Source organism: Typopeltis vanoorti, chromosome 6 (genome assembly GCF_054136105.1).
Source record: "Typopeltis vanoorti isolate ZY-2024b chromosome 6, IOZ_Tvanoo_1.0, whole genome shotgun sequence".
Lineage (NCBI taxonomy): Eukaryota > Metazoa > Arthropoda > Arachnida > Uropygi > Thelyphonidae > Typopeltis > Typopeltis vanoorti.
The window spans coordinates 14,459,904-14,478,153 of record NC_143554.1 but is presented as its reverse complement, the minus strand read 5'-3'; the positions used below and the strand labels follow the sequence as shown (position 1 = coordinate 14,478,153).

The 18,250-nt window shown below is 36.1% G+C and overlaps 1 protein-coding gene across 4 annotated transcripts in view; it reads left to right on the top strand.

The window, feature by feature from the left end:
• LOC150105306 (polyamine-transporting ATPase 13A3-like) overlaps positions 1–18,250 on the top strand; it is a 479,234-nt gene that overhangs the window by 226,985 nt on the left and 233,999 nt on the right. For all 4 annotated transcript variants that reach the window (XM_090394686.1, XM_090394683.1, XM_090394684.1 and 1 more), the window contains one exon: positions 9,895–10,083. In XM_090394686.1, coding sequence (XP_090250812.1) covers positions 9,895–10,083 — 189 coding nt within the window. The remainder of the gene's footprint in view (positions 1–9,894; positions 10,084–18,250) is intronic.

The following is an 18,250-nucleotide window of genomic DNA, read 5'->3' as shown; positions in this document are numbered from 1 at the left end:
TACTATCCAACAACACATGAAACTCAATGGCTTTTCTGAAAAAAGTATTCAACGTCTTCTTACATCTTATAATCCTCCACAAAACAACAAAGATTCAATACGTCGAGTACCTATTCCTTATATCTCCGGTATTTCAGAACCTATCGCAAGAATTTTGAAGAAATATGATTTAATAGCTACGTATTCTCCTATTAACAAATTGTCTTCTCATTTTCCTTCTCCTAAAGACAAACGCTCAACTTTATCTCTTCCTGGAGTTTATCAAATTCCTTGCAACTGTGATCTCTCTTACTTTGGACAGACTGGATGTTCTCTTGAAAAAAGAATCCAAGAACATCAATCATCCATTCTTCACAATAAACCTGAAAAGTCTGGTTTGGCTCAACACGGGATTGAAACTGACCACAGCATCCTTTGGTCCAAAACGCGCCTCTTACATAGATCCCGTTATAGGTTCGAACGTTTGTTCAAGGAAAGCCTTGCTCCATTGTCCCAACCTGAATCGTAATGACTGTATATCTATATCAAAAATCTGGGAAAGTCTAATCAAGATTACTCGGTTTTTTTTTTTTTTTTTTTTTTTTCCCAATCATGTATCTACTTCAAAATATTCTGTTTCATACTTAGTGATATAACATCACGCGGCTGTTCTTTTTTTAACGATCTATTGTTAGTATTCTAACTTGTATTTTTTTTTTTTTTAAATTTCTTGTAATACCACAGAAGATGGTTTGCTATTTCCAGACTGAAATATTTTGTTAAATAAATATTTTTCTTGTGTTTATGAATATATCGTCTGCATCATTGTCATTATCCAATGTGACATCTTGTCAACTTGTGCAATGTGGACCCTTATTTTCAGGTCCTTGTCCACTATCACTCCTAGATCTCTCATCTTCTCTACTTCCGTTAAAGTTTCTTCACCAAATGTATATCTGCATCCCATCGTTGCTTACCAAATCTCAAAAACTTACACTTTGCAACATTGAACTGATAGTTCCACTTACCTGCCCATTCATGCAATCTATTCAAGCCCTCTTGTAAGACCATAACATCCACTTGACTCTGCATAGCTCTCCCCTATTTTGCATCATCTGCAAACGGCTGCATATCACTAGTTAAACCCATCCCAATATCATTAGTATACAAATTGAACAACAGTGGTCCCAAAACTAACCCTTGCGGCACACCACTAGTGACCTTTCTCTTTCGGGATACCACACCCCCATATACAACTTTCTGATACTTATCTGACAGCTAGACACTAATCCAACTCAGAAGTCTGTTATCCAGTCCCATCATCCTCAAATTCCTGACATGTACCCTCAAAGGATGTACAGGATATGATAGTACTACATGAAAAATTTACATCATTCTAACTTCCTATTTACAGTTTTCCTCCAAATCAATCTATTACTTGTCAAGTCTCCAATATTATCATTATCAGATCTTATATTTCTATTGTCTAAGGCACATTGTACCCTATCAATCCACCTATATCTTGGTCTTCCTCTGGGTCGTTTTCCTGTCAACCTGGCAGAGAACACTTGTTTTGCTAATCTTTCCTTGCCCATTCTGTTTAAGTGACCATACCACCTGAGATTAACTCAGCTAACGTATTCCTGGATGTCGACAATGTCAAGTTCTTTCCTAATATCCTCATTTTTAATATGATATTGCCATTCATGCCATCTGTTCATGCCTCTAATCTTTCTCAGGACTCTCATATATGCGGTCTCTAGTCTTTGGTCAAGTGTTTTACTTCTGAGCCAGCTCTCAGATCCATAAGTTAAAACTGGTTTGAACACTGTCATGTATACAGCTAATTTAGTGTTTTGACTAATTTCTCTCTTATTCCATATGAATTTATTCAATTGACTTCCTACCATACCTGCTTTCTTGATTCTGTTGTCTATTTCCATATTTAATTTACCATCTTCACTAAAAATCGTGCCTAAGTAGCTCAAATGTTTTACTTGTTCCACTGGTTCCCCATTCACAACACAGTTGACATTTTCAACAATTCTATCTATTTTCATTGTCTTTGTCTTTTCAATGCTGACCTTCATACCATATCTATTACAACAGCTATTCAATTTAGTCAGCAAATCTTGCAAACTTGTAGTGGATTTATTCAGAAGTATAACATCATCTGCATAAAGCAAAGAGCTGACATTAACATTCTCCAATTCTGATATCATGTTTAATACCACTTTCCTTCATAATGTGATCCATATAGATAATGAATAACAGAGGGGATAATGTACATCCTTGTCTCACACCAGATTTAACATTAAACCATCTTCCTGTACTTCCTTCAATTCTAACTGCTGACTTACACCTTAAATAAAGACTAAGTATTCCTTGATATAATGCCCCATTGACACCATATAACTGCAGCGTATTGAATAGCTTCTCTCTTGGCACCTTGTCATATGCCTTTTCCAGATCGACAAAACTTAAATACAGATCGTTGTTATATTTCCATGCTTTCTCGACTATTTGTCGTAAAGTGAAGATCTGATCCTGACAGCCTCTATTTGGCCTGAATCCAGCTTGTTCTTCACCAAGCTTTGCTTCCACAATTCTTCTCAACCATTTCTCAAGTATACTTGCATTGATCTTGCCAGGAACACCCAGTAGGGAAATACCTCTGTAATTCTCACATTCAGTTTTATTTCCCTTTTTATATATGGGCACTATTAGAGCTCTACTCCAATCATTTGGAATTAGTCCCTCTGTCCAGGCTTTCTGAACTATGCAATGCAGCCACTGTAAGACTTTTTTACCACCATTCTTCAGCATTTCTGGTCGAATATCATCTACTCCTGCAGCCTTTCCACATTTCAAGCCTTTGATGGCTTTTTCTATTTCAAGTATGGATATGTATTCCTGACTGTATGCCTGTTGAGTGTTTTTTACCACTGTGCTATCACTGCTTGTTTCATTTAGCAATTTTTTGAAAGTAATTACTCCATACTTCAAGGATATCTTTTTCTCCTGTTTTCATGTAACCTTTATCATCTCTAACTCCTTTTACAGCACTCTTTCCTCCATTTCTTAGCCTCTTCAACAACCTCCAGAATATCTTACCACCTTCTTGATATTTATTTTCTATGTTCTTGCCAAAGTCCTCCCATGACTTTTGTTTAGCTAGTTTTACACAGTGATTTGCTTTCTTACATTTGTCTCTGTATTCTCTAAGAGCAAAAAGCTGACTTATTTGCCAGGAACTTTTGATATGCTTTCTTCTTTTCCTTCACTGCCTCTTTAACTTCCTGTGTCCACCATGGAGTCCTGATTTTTCTATCCTTGCAGACAACCTCACCACATGCCTCTCTGGTTGAATCAATCAGGGTTTTCTTCAAGGCTTGCCTTGAAGAAAACCCTGATTGATTCTCCAAGGTTTGGTTCCTGTTCTCAAACTCTTTCATTTGTTCTTAAATAATCTTTGTGTATTTTAGTCTACAGTTCACATCTGAGAGCTGCTCAACTTTTATTCGCTTTAAAACTTTCTTACATATATTCTTTTCAATGTGAAATTCAATTTTATCCTGCTCAAGACTAAATCATGATCGCTTCCAATTTCAAATCCTCTATACACTCTGGTGTCCTGCACCAGGGAGAAAACATCACTATCAACAACAACATAGTCAATGAGACCTTTCTTATTCCTTGTCTCTTCTCTCCATGTGAATTTGTGCACATTTTTATGTTGGAACATGGTGTTAGTAATAACCAGTCCATGTCCTGAGCAAAAATCCAACAGGTATTTGCCATTATTATTAGCTTTGCTCTTTTCTCCAAATTTTCCCAAAATATTTTTGTATGTCTGACAATCATTTCCTACTCTGCTATTCAGATCCCCAACAAGGACCAACTTTTCCTTTTTCATTGTGTCAGTTGCTTTTTCTAAAGCATCAAAAAATTCCTCCACTTCTACCTTAGTAGAATGTGTGACCATAGGCATAAATGTCTCATTGTCCAGTTCCCCATTCTCATATTTGCCCACATTACTCTACTTGAGACTGCCTGCCATTCAAGAAGATTAGCCTTGTATTTTGTGTTGAATACTATGGCTACTCCTTCTTTTCCTTGATTGTCATTGCCTGAATATAACATTTTGTATTTATTGCTCAGAAAGATCTCACCAGTTTTTGTCTTTTTTGTTTCAGTCACCTCTATTATGTCAATCTGGTACTTATCTAATTCCTCAGCTAGCTCCATTTTTTTGCCATTCAGGCTTCTTATGTTGATAGTACCAATCTTTAACTCTGGTGATGCTGAGTCGGGGTGCGTTTTCAGATTTGTTCCAGTAGCTGACTTTTCACTGTTCGCCAATCTGAATATCCAGAGTTGTGGTGAAGGCAGTAGAGAAATTGGTGAAAAGTAGGATAGAGAATTCACTTGCAAAAACAACGGGGGCCTTGTTTAACCGGGCGACGCCCCAGCTGGCATGAAATTTTGTCATGTTGTACCAACATTTTTTATTTTAGTTTAACTAATAAGAATACAATTTGGTCGGCTAAATGCCAAATTGCCAGCCCATCCTCATTCGTTCAGTATCCAGGTAGATACCCAACAGGATGCTCCACGAGAAGGTGAGAATTGGACATTAGATCAGAAGCCCTGGTCGGTTCTCCGCATTCCTTTAAAGGCTATGTGGAGGTTTCCTCTCAGTTATACAGATTTGACCCTTTAGCACCACATTATCCAGTCCCATCTGTTTCAATTTATTTAATAGTTTGTTGTGTGGGAGCCTATCAAAAGCTTTTTCAAAATCCATGTGTATGTACATCTCCCCTGTCCAAGGTATTTGCCACCTTGTTATAGTGCATAAGTAAGTTACTAAAACAAGATATTCCCTTAACAAACTCATGCTGATAGCTACTAAGAATACTGCTGTTTACAACCCAATTCTCTATCCTACTTTTCACCAATTTCTCTACTGCCTTCACCACAACTCTGGATATTCAGATTGGCCTATAATTTATGCTTGCTGATAAACAGCGTTACTGCAAATAACAAAATAGTCATGCATTCATTTTGGTAAATTATGGAGACAACATAAAATTTGGAAAACAAGGATGGGATGCAGAATTTATGCTTGGTGAGGATATATTGTTGGTGGTGGAAGAAATAAGAGATCTGGGGGTGATAGTGGATATGGATCTGAATTTAGGGGACACATAGCCAAAATTGTCAAGGCAACACAAAGGCTTCTGGGAATGATGTGGAGGACACTGATGTGTAGAAGTAGGGAGATTCCTGTTCCGTTGTATAAGGCTTTGATTTGGCCACACATGGACTGTTGTGCCCAGATTGGGACATTTGCGAAAAGGACAGTGATGTCATAACTGAATAATAAATACTTTTTTTCAAGTGTGATGTCCTTAATTTTGTTTACAAAGTGTTGTGTGTGTGTTTAATATAGGAGGAGGAAATGATCTACCAATCTCTTGTGTTGACACTAGCTTCCTATCTAGATGATAATTGGGGCTGTTGATACTTTCAACTATTGGCAGAAGCAGTGTGTTCTGGTTGTGAATCTTGAGCAAACCATAAATTCTATCTAATGAGCATAGTGCAAAAGTAGTTTTTTAACTTTCTCTGAAGTAATTGAAGAATTACTTCAATTATAATTGAATTACTTAATTACTTCAATTACGATTGAAGTAATTGTTTTCTTTTTAATCTGATTAGTTGGGTTATATTTCACAAGTTGATAGGTGCTGTTGTCTGAAACATCCTTCTGAAACACCTGGTTTTCAGAAGGATGGAGAGATGTTGGAAAGGGTCCAAAGGCAGTTGACTAAGGTAGTTTCTGACCTCTGGAATGTCGAGTATGAGGAAAGATTGAGAAGATGTAATTTGCAGAGTCTGGTGGACAGGAGGAAAAGGGGAGATATGATAGAGACCTACAAGTTGGTATGGAGTAATTATGGATCAATGCTGGAAAGGTTCTACAGAAAATAGTGGAGATTGGGGGAAAACCAGAGGTCATCCCCAGAAACTGTATAAAGAGGGTATGGGTAGGGGAGTGAGAGGCAGGTTTTTTTTCGTGCAGAGTTGTAAATGATTGGAATGCGTTGCCTGAGAGTGTAGTGTCTGCAAGGAGTTTGAATGTGTTCAAGGCACGGTATGATGAGCTGTGTGTGATAAAAGGACCTCCCAGATGAGTCTTTGATTCCCCGAGGTCTTGGGATATTAATAATAATAATAATAATTACTACATTATAAAGATTCAATTATATAAATTACATAAAAAGGAATAATTACTTTAATTTCCCCATACAAAGACAAGCTATATTACATTTCAAACAGTGCCAAAGTGACAATAATTTGATCAACCATTATTCTACAATCCTGACCTCTAGTGGGAAAAAACAGATACATCAAAGCTATATCCTATTTATAACATCATCAGAGAACAAATTCATATAAATACTTATAATGCAGAAAAGTAGTGGCCTAATCAATAACACAGGTGTTTGTTATATTAAAATTAATATCCTAGATTACTACATTCCTAATTAACTCTTAGACCAAAAGATCATGTGGGTAGAATATGTGCCATCCATATTCTTGGGATTTTTAGACCACCATTATTGTTAAGATTAGAGTGGTTGATAAGAATTTCACAAGCATCTTCAATTTTATGCTCAGGTCTGATGTAAACAACAGGTGACTTTCCAGTCAGATCTATGCAGTATTCAGGGCATGATCAGAAAGATGAGATTTACCATACTTATTAAATTTAATATGCTGTTTATGTTCCTTTTTTGGATAGGAATTGTGCATCCTGTTTCATCTATATAGGACAAATTACAGGTGCAATGAATATGTTAAACTCCAGGGTGGACCGGTGGAGGAAGTGGATCCTTGGATACGTTGAATAAGTCTTTACTTTTGCAGAATGTTTCAAGGTCTCATGAAGGTTGTATTCCTGTAGTATTCTCTTTATTTTATCTGATATCTCTTTAATGTATGGAATGGCTACAGTTTTATTGTAATCTAGCTTGTTTTTAAGTGGAGTCTAGTTCAGAATTTTGTTAATAATATTTTTGCTGTAACCATTTTTCAGGAAGGTATTACTGATAACTTTTAATTCATGTTTAAGTGCTTGCTCACTGGAGAAAATCTTTAAAGCCCTATTTTTTAGTGTGTTAATGGCATCTAGTTTTTGTGTTGGGTGGTAGTAAGTATTTGTAGGCTTATAGTAAACAATGAAGAAAATAATGCTGTAAAGAAGACATGTGATGTGTATCAAGCAAAGGAAGCATGTTCTGTCTTTTGATTTCAGTTGTGAATTTTAATTCATTTGTGTTGTTTGTTTAGGTGGCTAAGGAAAGTATGTAATGTGTGGTGGCCATGGGGCTAAATAATGAAAACATTATCAACGTATCTAAGCCAGACTTAGGGTTTTAAAGTACAGGTATCTAGAGCACTGTTGCTCTAAAGCTTTCATATAATGGGAGGGAGAGGGATAACTGTGAGCCCATGGCTGTGCTTTCTTTTTGCAGGTAAAAAGTATTTTGCCATGCAGTATAGCCAGAATGTAGTACATGAGCAAATAGCACTGTGATATCAGGTGGGAATTTGTTCTGTAAAAGAAGAATTGTGAAAAGTGATGTCAGAACTGAATAATAAATTACTTTTTTTCAAGTATGATGTCCTTAATTTTGTTTACAAAGTGTTGTGTGTATTTAATATAGGAGGAGGAAATTACCTACCAATCCCTTGTGATGACATTAGCTTCTTATCTAGATGATAATTGGAGCTGTTGATACTTCAATTATTGGCTAAAGCAGTGTGTTCTGGTTATGAATCTTGAGCAAACCATAAATTTTCATGTAATGAGCATAGTGCAAAAGTAGTTATTTAATTCTATCTGAAGTAATTGAAGAATTACTTCAATTATGATTGAAGTAATTGTTTTCTTTTTAATCTGATTAGTTGGGTTATATTTCACAAGTTGATAGATGCTGTTTGAAACTAATTGATTCATTTTTTCTAGGTAAGTGTGCTGTTTAAAACCATGACACTGCCTTTATCGGCTCTAGTAATTTCAATGTCCTGACTCGCTTTTAAAGAGTTCACTGCTGCGAATTCAGTTTTGGTCAGGTGGCTGGTTATTGCTTTAGTATTGTTTAAAATATTAGTGGTTTCTAGTCATATTTTATCATATATGGTGGTTGTGAGAAATCTCACTCTTCTTTCAATATGATAAATAAAATCAATTTGTTAATAGTCCTGGGTGCCACAGCAAAGTTTAAGCCTTTTCTAAGTAGTAAGAGTTCATCACTGTTCAGCAGATGGCTAGAAAGATTAATCACATGACTGTTCATTGAGGGCAGTTGGTTGCTCCTGTTATCACTGGCTTGTGGTTGGCTGTTTTCAAAGTCATTCAATGATGAGAAATTTAAATTTGTCTGTTGGCAATTTAAATGTTGTCGCTCTTTCAGTCTAAGAAATTTGGCTATAAGTTTTACTTTCTTTGTTTCCATGGTATGTTTCGCTGAATTGTCAGTAAGCCTCTCAAGGACATCCTTAATATCTGGATTTAAATAACTGAAAAGTTCTGATTTTAAATTTAGAAACTGAGAGCAAATGCTAAGTTTTTGTGAGTAGTTCAAATCTGCTCTGTGAGCATCGCTTTTTCTATATGGTTATAAATTCTTAGGTGCTTTTGCAGAGGTGAATTTCCTTTTTAGCTTGATGCAGTTGGGAATAAGATTGCTGTCTCTGCATCATTTTAACACGTTCATTGCCAATCACGTGATATCGCATGATGTGAGTTCTCACCAAGCAGCCGATCATGCGTTATCATGTGGACGTCGCTATCGAGTTATAATTATTATATTTAAATGTTTTTTATTTGTAAAATATATAACTTATTTGACCGAATTACATATCACACGATATTGCGTAATAGATATTTAGAGTACATAAATCCTGTGTACATAATAATAAAAGCATATAAATAATATATTTAACTTATTTTGAGCACAATAAAAACTAAATTAAAAAATTAAAAAAAATTTGGCCACCACACGAAATTCCAATTTTCAGCTTGGCAATGAACGTGTTAAAAATGCCAGTCGATTAACCAAAACAGAAATGTATCTTTAGCATACTGTAACGATTGCAATGCAGTCATTACGGTATGGTAAAGATACAATTTAATCACTATGATTAAAAAAGGAACATAAACGACATACTAAATTTATTAACTATGGTAAATATGGCCTTTCTTATCATCCCCTGAATACTCTATATAGAATTGTCTGGGAAGTCACCTGTTGTTTACATCAGACCAAAACATGGTATGAGCATAAATTTGAAGATGCTTGTGAAATTCTTATCAACCACTCTAATCTTAACAATAACGGTGATTTAAAATCCCAAGAATTATTTAGGAATGTAGTAATCTAGGATCTTAGTTTAATATAACAAACAATTATGTTAAATCATTGATTAGGCCACCAATTTTGCTGTATTAATATAAATTTGTTCTATGATGATCATGTTATAAATAGGATATAGCTTTGATGTAGTTTTTTTTTCCTCACTAGAGATCAGGCCAGTAGAATAACAGTTAATTAAATCATTGTCATGTTGGCATACTGTTTGAAATGTAATATTGCTTGTCTTTGTGTGTGTGTGTGTGTACTCCAGATTTTCTCCAACATTCTGACCTTAATATGAAGGTCAGAATGTTGGAATTAAAGCAATTATTCCTAACACGGTTGTAGTCTTGATAATTTACCGGAATGAATGCTGATCACAGTATAACACTAAAGGAAATAGTCATGAATGGCTTAATTCTACTCATTACTGCATCTTTATATAGATGCAGTAATGACTTTTCAAATAATTATTTTCGTCTTTTAGGCTGGTCTAAAGGCAACTATTATTCGAACTCTGGATATAGTTACCATAGTTGTACCTCCTGCTCTTCCTGCTGCCATGACAATAGGAACAGTGTATGCACAAAACCGTCTGAAGAAGAATGGAGTTTATTGTATCAGCCCTCCTCGTATTAATATGTGTGGAAAACTAAAACTTGTTTGTTTTGATAAGGTAAAGGTTTGCTTAAATTTGGATATGATTTATTTTAATGGAGATAACATGTGATAGAAATAAAATTAACCTCCTTTAATTTACATCTAATACTTAGTGGAGTCACTTGAACATCATCAGGAATATGTATGAATATTTCTCTATAAAAAACTTGGGAAAGGGGATTGCAGCAGTAGATTGCTATAGTGATTTTCTGTAGAAGATTGTACAGTGCATATTATACAGTGAAAATTCACTGTATAATATGGTGTTAGCTCTGGTTGCTAAATGTGCATTTGACATTCTATTCATTTTTTCATAAAAACTTGCTACCTGAATAACTTTGTGTGTTAGCCTGAATTAGCTTAGTTTCATAGAATCATCAGTGATACACGCAAACACAATCCCACCTTCATTAAATATGGTTGTTAGAAGCTATCTTAAATTTGATAAATGTTATCATTCCAACATTGTTAATCTGGACACCGATCACCATGCTCTGTGTGTATAGTGCTTTGTTAGAAGTGTTACAGAATCCTGACTATGTATGGGCGATTTAGATGAAATATTGGATGTATATTAAAAGCAGTTAATATTATTCTTATAAGTGTTACCTCCCAGTAATATTTCATTATGTTTTTAAATCATCACTTAATTTCAATTTTTATTATTTTTTGAAACTTTTAGAATAAAAATTGTAAGTTAAGATACATATAAATGATTTTATTGTATCTTAATCCAGTATGAATTATTAGGCTGTGTAAGTATACAAAGTATGTATAGAAAATGGTGGTGTAGAGAGCAAACTCGAATTAATATGTTGGCTATGGTTAAATTGTGCAATAATTCTAAACTTTATACTACATTCATGTCACTTTGGTATTATTATTATAATTATTACGGGCGATTCCAGGGAGTCCTTAGACTCATCGAAGGAGGCAATAAACATCATGTCCACACAAACTATATGACATTCTCACAGTATCTATCATACCTTGCCTTGAACTCACTCACTGTCATAGCACCCACAACACACACTAGCAGCTTATTCCACTCATTCACCACTCTCCAAGTGAAAAACCTAGCTCTAACACCCCTGCTAACCACATTCTTGCCCAGCTTCCATGCATGACCCCTAGTCCTCCCACCACCAGCCCTATTCTCAAAAATATCTTCTGGATTAATCCTATAGAAACCCTTTAGCAATTTGAATGTCTCAATATCTCCCCTTTTCTGCCTATCAACTAATTTCTGCAACCCACAAATCTTCAACCTGTTCTCATATGGTTCATTCCATAGACCTGCTATTATCTTGGTCACTCGCCTCTGGATCCTCTTCACCTCCTCCCCATCAAGAAGAAACCTAGGTGACCAAATCTGGGCACAGCAATCAAGATGAGGTCTTATCAATGCTCTATACAGAGGTAAAATAACATGCTTGTCTCTGCTTGTCAAAGTATTTTTCAACTACCAAGTGAGTTAATGAGCTTATTTAGCCACTTTTGCAATGTGCCCCCTAAACTTCATCTCCCTACCCACCAACACTCCCAAGTCCCTGGCCTCATCAATCTCCTGGAGTACAGTTCCACCAATGTGGTATACTGCTGCCAATCTTTTCACTCCAAAATGTATAACTTTACATTTTGTCACATTAAATTGACATCCATTCTCTTTAGCCCAAAACTCCAATCTATCCAAGTTGTCCTGCAAGATTTTGAAATCTTCTGCATTCACTATTACCCTACCCAACTTTGCATCATCAGCGAACAAATGAACTGTTCCTCTTAGATCCTTCCCCGTATTGTTAATGAACAAATTAAACAGCAGTGGTCCAAGAACAGAACCTTGCGGCACACCACTAGTCACAGACCGTCTTTTGGACTCTATTCCTGAATAAACTACTCTCTGATATTTCTCCATCAACCACCCACCTATCCATCTCACTAACCCTATATCCATTCCCATATGTTGTAGTTTACGGATTAGAATTCCATGTGGTATCCTGTCAAATGCCTTAGCCAGGTCAAGCAGTATCACTGTAAACCCATTACCCTTATCCAGTTCAGCCGTCACTGTGTTATAAAACTTGAGCTAGTTACTGAGGCATGATCTACCCTTCACAAAGCCATGCTGTACCCCATACAGTATCTCATTTTCATCAATCCATTCCTGTATTTTTCCCTTGACTACTTTCTCCAAGACCTTGACAACGACTCCTGATCCTGATATGGTGATCAGTCGGTAATTTGCAACAGTAGCCTTGGATCCTCCTTTATGCAGTGGAACTATTTTCCCCTCTTTCCACACCTTCGGGACTAAACCAGACCCGAGACTCAGATTAAACAACATGGTCGAGGGCACTGATAATTCTTTAGCTGCTTCACGTCAGACCCGTGCTGGTATACCATCCAATCCCACAGATGTATTCACATTAAGGTTCTGTAATAGACTATTCACCTCCACTTCATTCATCACAATTCCCATATAAACTAATGGTTCCTTCATTTTTTTCAATGTCACCACCTGGATGATATACTCTTGCAAAGTGCTCGCTCAATAATTCCACTATATCAACTGATTCAGTGACCTCCTTACCATCGGCATTCCTTAAAATCATTTTGCTGTGTACAGTTTTTTTTTTGCTTGCAGCATATTGAAAGAACTGTTTGGGATTCTCTATAGCTTGCATAGCTAGTTTCCTTTCATAATCCGCTTTTGCTTTTTTTACCACACTCGTTACCCTTCTGGCCTGCACTTTATACCATTCATGTGCCAGCAGGTCACCTTTTTCTTTAAATTCCCTCCACAGTTGTTTCTTTTTTTTTGCAACTCAAGCCTAATTGTGTTATTCATCCATTTAAACCCTACTTGTTTTACTATTCGGACCCTAGGTATACAATCAGCCATAACCTCCTGTAAATGCTCCTTGACCACTTCCCATGCTCTATCGACATCCAGCCCTTGTAGTTTTCATGCCATGGCACTGATCCAAGCAATCTCCCGAGCTTGTCATACTTGCCAGCATGGTAATTCCACATATACCCTGTCTTAATCGAAAATTCCACACATTTAGCCACCTCCCAGGTCAAGACCTTATGATCACTCTCACCAATAGGTGGCAACATGGTCATATTCATTAGAGTCAAATTCTCAGATGCTATTACCAGGTCAAGCACTCTCACACCCCTAGTATTTTCAATTACATGCTGTCTCAGATAGTTATCCCTTAATAATTGAATAAAATCCATTTCCTTCCTCACACATGTCCTCTCCTCCTTCCAATCAATGTTACCATAGTTGAAATCCCCCATAATAATTACCTTCCTTCCACTCATTTCATCTATTTGTTTATGCATACTATCTCCACCATCTATTCCATCACCTGGTCTATAGCAGCACCCAACTGTATATTTTGTTCTGCCAGTCTCAGTCTCACACCAAATAGTCTCAAATGAGCTCTTTTCATTATCCTGCAATACAACTTCAATTCTTCTTGGCTGCATTTCATCAGCTATCATCAATAACACTCCTACCCCCATTTTATTCTCTCTGTCCCTCCTAAACACACTATAACCTACACATTCTATCTCACTAACTATATCATCTTCCGTCAGCCATGTTTCACTAATGCCAATAACCTGTGGCCAGGAAGAGCCAATCAAGGCCAAAAATTCTTCCTTCTTGTTCCTAATACTCTTGGCATTAGTATACATGAAATGCAGAGGTCCCTTAGTCCCACCCCTATATTGATGCGTTATTCTAACTATCCCATTCCGATTTCTTGTCCTTAGTATTGGCTCGGGTACATTATATACGTTCTTACGCTCAGCTGTCTCACTGATGTTCGCATATCTACTCCCACCCCCCAACCCCTCCTTGGTAGTTCTAGTTTCCATGGTTCTGCACATCCATTTTCACTTCATTCAGCAACACCTTTTCCAGTCTCTGCACACCAAATCCATTCAAATGCAGGCCATCCATCTTGTATAAATTCTTTGCCCATCAAACTCATTACACAGGTCCATGAATTCCACACCATCTGCATAACCTGCGTATAAAGTCATTTGCGATTATGGCCCTCCTTCTAAACTGCTCTATGTTGTACTGTGGCAACAGACTCACCATCCTAACTCTGTCAATCTTTTCTTTTGCTACCTTTAACAATACTTTCAAGTCCTCTCTCATAAAAAATTTATCTCCTTTCAATTCACCCTCTGTTTTTGCGCTCTAATACTCTCACTTACATCCTTAAATTTTGCACCCGGTAAGTGCAATTTAGTTAAACTCCCATCTATCACTCCTCTTAATAACATGTCACCATACAACACTCTTTCCTTCATTTCAGAAACTCTCTCACTGTTACGCTTATTTTTCCTTTCAAACACTTGTTTATTTCCGTTAGCTGAGGCACTCTGGAAAGAGTTTTGCAGGTGCTCAAACTGCCACTGTGCACTTTGTATCACTGTGCACAACCTAGCGATCTCACTCCCTACAAATAATTCCTCATTTTTTTCATCATTTAAACCATTTTTTCTCTCTGTATAGTTGCTCTCACTCTCTCTTTGATCACCGCTCTCATTGCCATCTTGTACAGCATTATTATCTATGTTGAATAATTATTAAAGTACCATAGTGTCAGGCAAATATTTGGTAAGAGCTCATAGCTTTGTTCCTCATTTTAATGGATATTAATCAAGAGAATCAAAGTTATTCAGATAAGTCTTGCTAGATTCATGAAGTGATTGTGCCATGCTAGTTAATGATAAGGGTTCTAAGAATTTGAAAGCTTAATGAAGTTGAAGAAATAGCTCAGGAAATATACCATATAGACATTAGGAGGCTGTTGTATTTGACTGAACTAGGCACTTCTAGAATGAAATAGCGAGGAAGTATTAAAATAATATAAATAGTTAATGTTATCCTGCTCAGATCACAAATGCAGCATCCTGCTAATTATAATTCCTTTCATCCATTATTTTTTCAAATACTAACACGACAAACTACCAACACAGGAAAACAACATCTGCTGAATGACTGCAGTCACATAACAGGGTGTGGATCACAGTTAATTGTCAGCCAATGAGAGATTCTAAGCTGTTGCATTAGTCATCAGTCATTTCAGACAATTATCAGCACATTTAGAGCATCTGTATTCAATAATGTTTTGTGGGTGAGATTTACATTTAAAAAAAGAACTATTGTATCCATTAAAAAATGGAAATGTGGTGATAAAAAAATTAACTTCAAAAACAGGCCGTTCATTCAGACAGCATAAATCGATGGAAAGGGGATGCTGAAAGGGTTCTGCATTCTTCTCATCACATGCATCAGTGAATTCTTTCAACAATGAGTTTAGTCACATTGAAAAGTGGTGCTATCTAGTGAAGTGACAAATCATGAAACACACATATATACAAATTTGAAATCCATTGGCTATATAATAACTTAATGGCTGTTAGGAAAAGATCATTCATCCAAGTATATCATTTGATCTATTAAAAGTGGTGGTAGTAGCAAAGTAGGTGAAGTATTCCCACAGGAATACTTCACCTACTTTCGATTAGGACCTCCTGTTATATTCTATGGAAAATTAACACCAAATGTAATTAATTGAACTTCTAGATATTTCTGCATTTCTTTTGCTGTGATAGTTCTTTGGAAATAACCCATTTGAATATTATAGGGGAAGTGCACACTGTGCCATACTGCAACAACTGTAGTGACATGGCTTCAGGAAATTATTAATCATTGCCATACCTTTCATAAGTTATGGCAGGAAATGATTAATAATTTATAAAGATGCATCACTCTCTAACAGAGTTTTATCATATACACTTTAAATGCATTTAATGCTGGCTGGAGCATCAGCCGGTTAAACAAGTCCCCCCCCCCACCACCACCCCCAGGTTGTTTTCACCAGGGCAAACAGCGAAAAGTCAGCTACTGGAACAAATCTTTAAACACATCTCAACTCAAAATTGCCACAGTTCAGGATCGGTATTATCAACATAAGAAGCCTGAATGGCAGAGAAATGGAACTAACAGAAGAATTGGATGAATAGCAGATCATTATAATAGGAAGTGACTGAAACAAAAAAGACAAAAGCTGGTGAGATTTTTCTAAGTAGTAAATACAAAAAGTATATTCAGGCAATAAAAATCAGGGAAAAGGAGTAGCTATAGTAGTATTCAACACTAAATAGGAAGCTAATCTTCTTGAATGATGTGGGCAAATATCAGAATGCAGAACTGGACAATGAGCCTTATTTGTGCCCTATGGTACAAATATTAAAGACTTCTACCTTAGGAACCACATAAGGTTCCTAAGGTAGAAATCGAGAAATTTTTTGATGCTTTAGAGAAAGCAACTGACACAGTGAAAAAGGAAAAGCTGGTCCTTGTTGGGGATCTAAATAGCAGATTTGGAAATGATTGTCATACATACAGAAGTATTTTGAGAAAATTTGGAGAAAAGAGCAAATCTAATAATAATCGCAAATACCTGTTGAATGTCTGCTCAGGACATGAACTGATTATTATTAACACAATGTTCCTACATAAATATGTGCAAAATTCACATGGAGAGATTGGGCAAGGAATAGGAAAAGTTTCATTCACTATGTTATTGTTGATAATGATGTTTTCTCTCTGGTGCAGGACACTAGAGTGTACAGCAGATTTGAAACAGGAAGTGGTCACCATTTAGTCTTGAGTAGGATAAAACTGAATTTCATATTGAAAAGAAGAGTATATAAGAAAGTTTTAAAGCAAATAAAGGTTGAGCAGCTCTCAGATGTGAACTGTAGACTGAAATATATAAACTTTATTCAAGAAAAAATGAAAGAGTTTGAGAACAGGAATCAAACCTTGGAGATTTGGTGGCAAGCTCTGAAAAAAACATTGATTAATTCAGCCAGAGAGGCATGTGGTGAGATTATCTGCAAGGATAGAAAAATCAGAACACCATGGTGTACAGAGGAAGTTAAAGAGGCAGTGAAGGAAAAGAAGAAAGCATATTGAAAGTTCCTGATGAATAAATCAGCTTGTGCTCTTATAGAATACAGAGAAGAATATAAGAAAGCTAAACTCTGTGTAAAACTAGCTAAACAAAAGTCATGGGAAGACTGTGGTAAGAACATAGAAAATAAATATCAAGAAGGTGGCAAAATATTCTGCAGGCTGTTTGAAAAGCTCAGAAATGGAGGAAAGAGTGCTGTAAAATGAATTATAGATGATAAAGGTTACATGAAAACAGGAGAAAAAGATATCCTTGAAGTATAGAGTAATTACTTTGAAAAATTGATAAAGGAAACAAGCAGTGATAACAACACAGTGGTAAAAAATATTCATCGTACTTGAAGTAGAAAAAGTCATCAAAAGCCTGAAATATGGAAATGCAGCAGGAGTAGATGATATCATCAAATTCCTGATATATATACCCTCAAGGAGTGTACTGGATATGACAGTACTACATGAAAAATGTACATCATTACTAACTTCCTATCGACAATTTTCCTCCAAATCAATCTGTTACCCGTGAAGACTCCAACATTATCAGATCTTATATTTCTATCTTCTAAGGCACTTTATACCGTATCAATCCGCCTATATGTTGGTCTTCCTCCTGCCAACCTGGCAGGGAACACTTGTTTTGCTAATCTTTCCTCTCTCATTCTCTTTAAGTGACCATACCACCTGAGATTAGCTCTGCTAATGCATTCCTGGATGCTGATAATGTCAAGTTCTTTCCTAATAGCCTAGTTTTTAATATTTGATTGATGCCATCTGTTCATGACCCTAATCTTTCTCAGGACTCTCATATCTGCAGTCTCTAGTCTTTGGTCAAGTGTTTTACTTCTAACTCAGCTCTCAGATCCATAAGTTAAAATTGGTTTAAATACTGTCTTGTATACAGCTAATTTAGCGTTTTGGCTAATTTCTCTCTTATTCCATATAAATTTATTCAGTTGACTTCCTACCATACCAGCTTTGTTGATTTTGTTCTCTATTTCCATATTTAACTTACCATCTTCGCTAAAAATGGTGCCTAATTATCTGAAATGTTTTACTTGTTCTATAAATTCTCCATTCACAATGCAGTTGATATTTTCAGTATTTCTTCCTATTTTCATTGTCTTTGTCTTTTTAATGCTGATGTTCATATCATATCTATTACAAGAGTTATTCA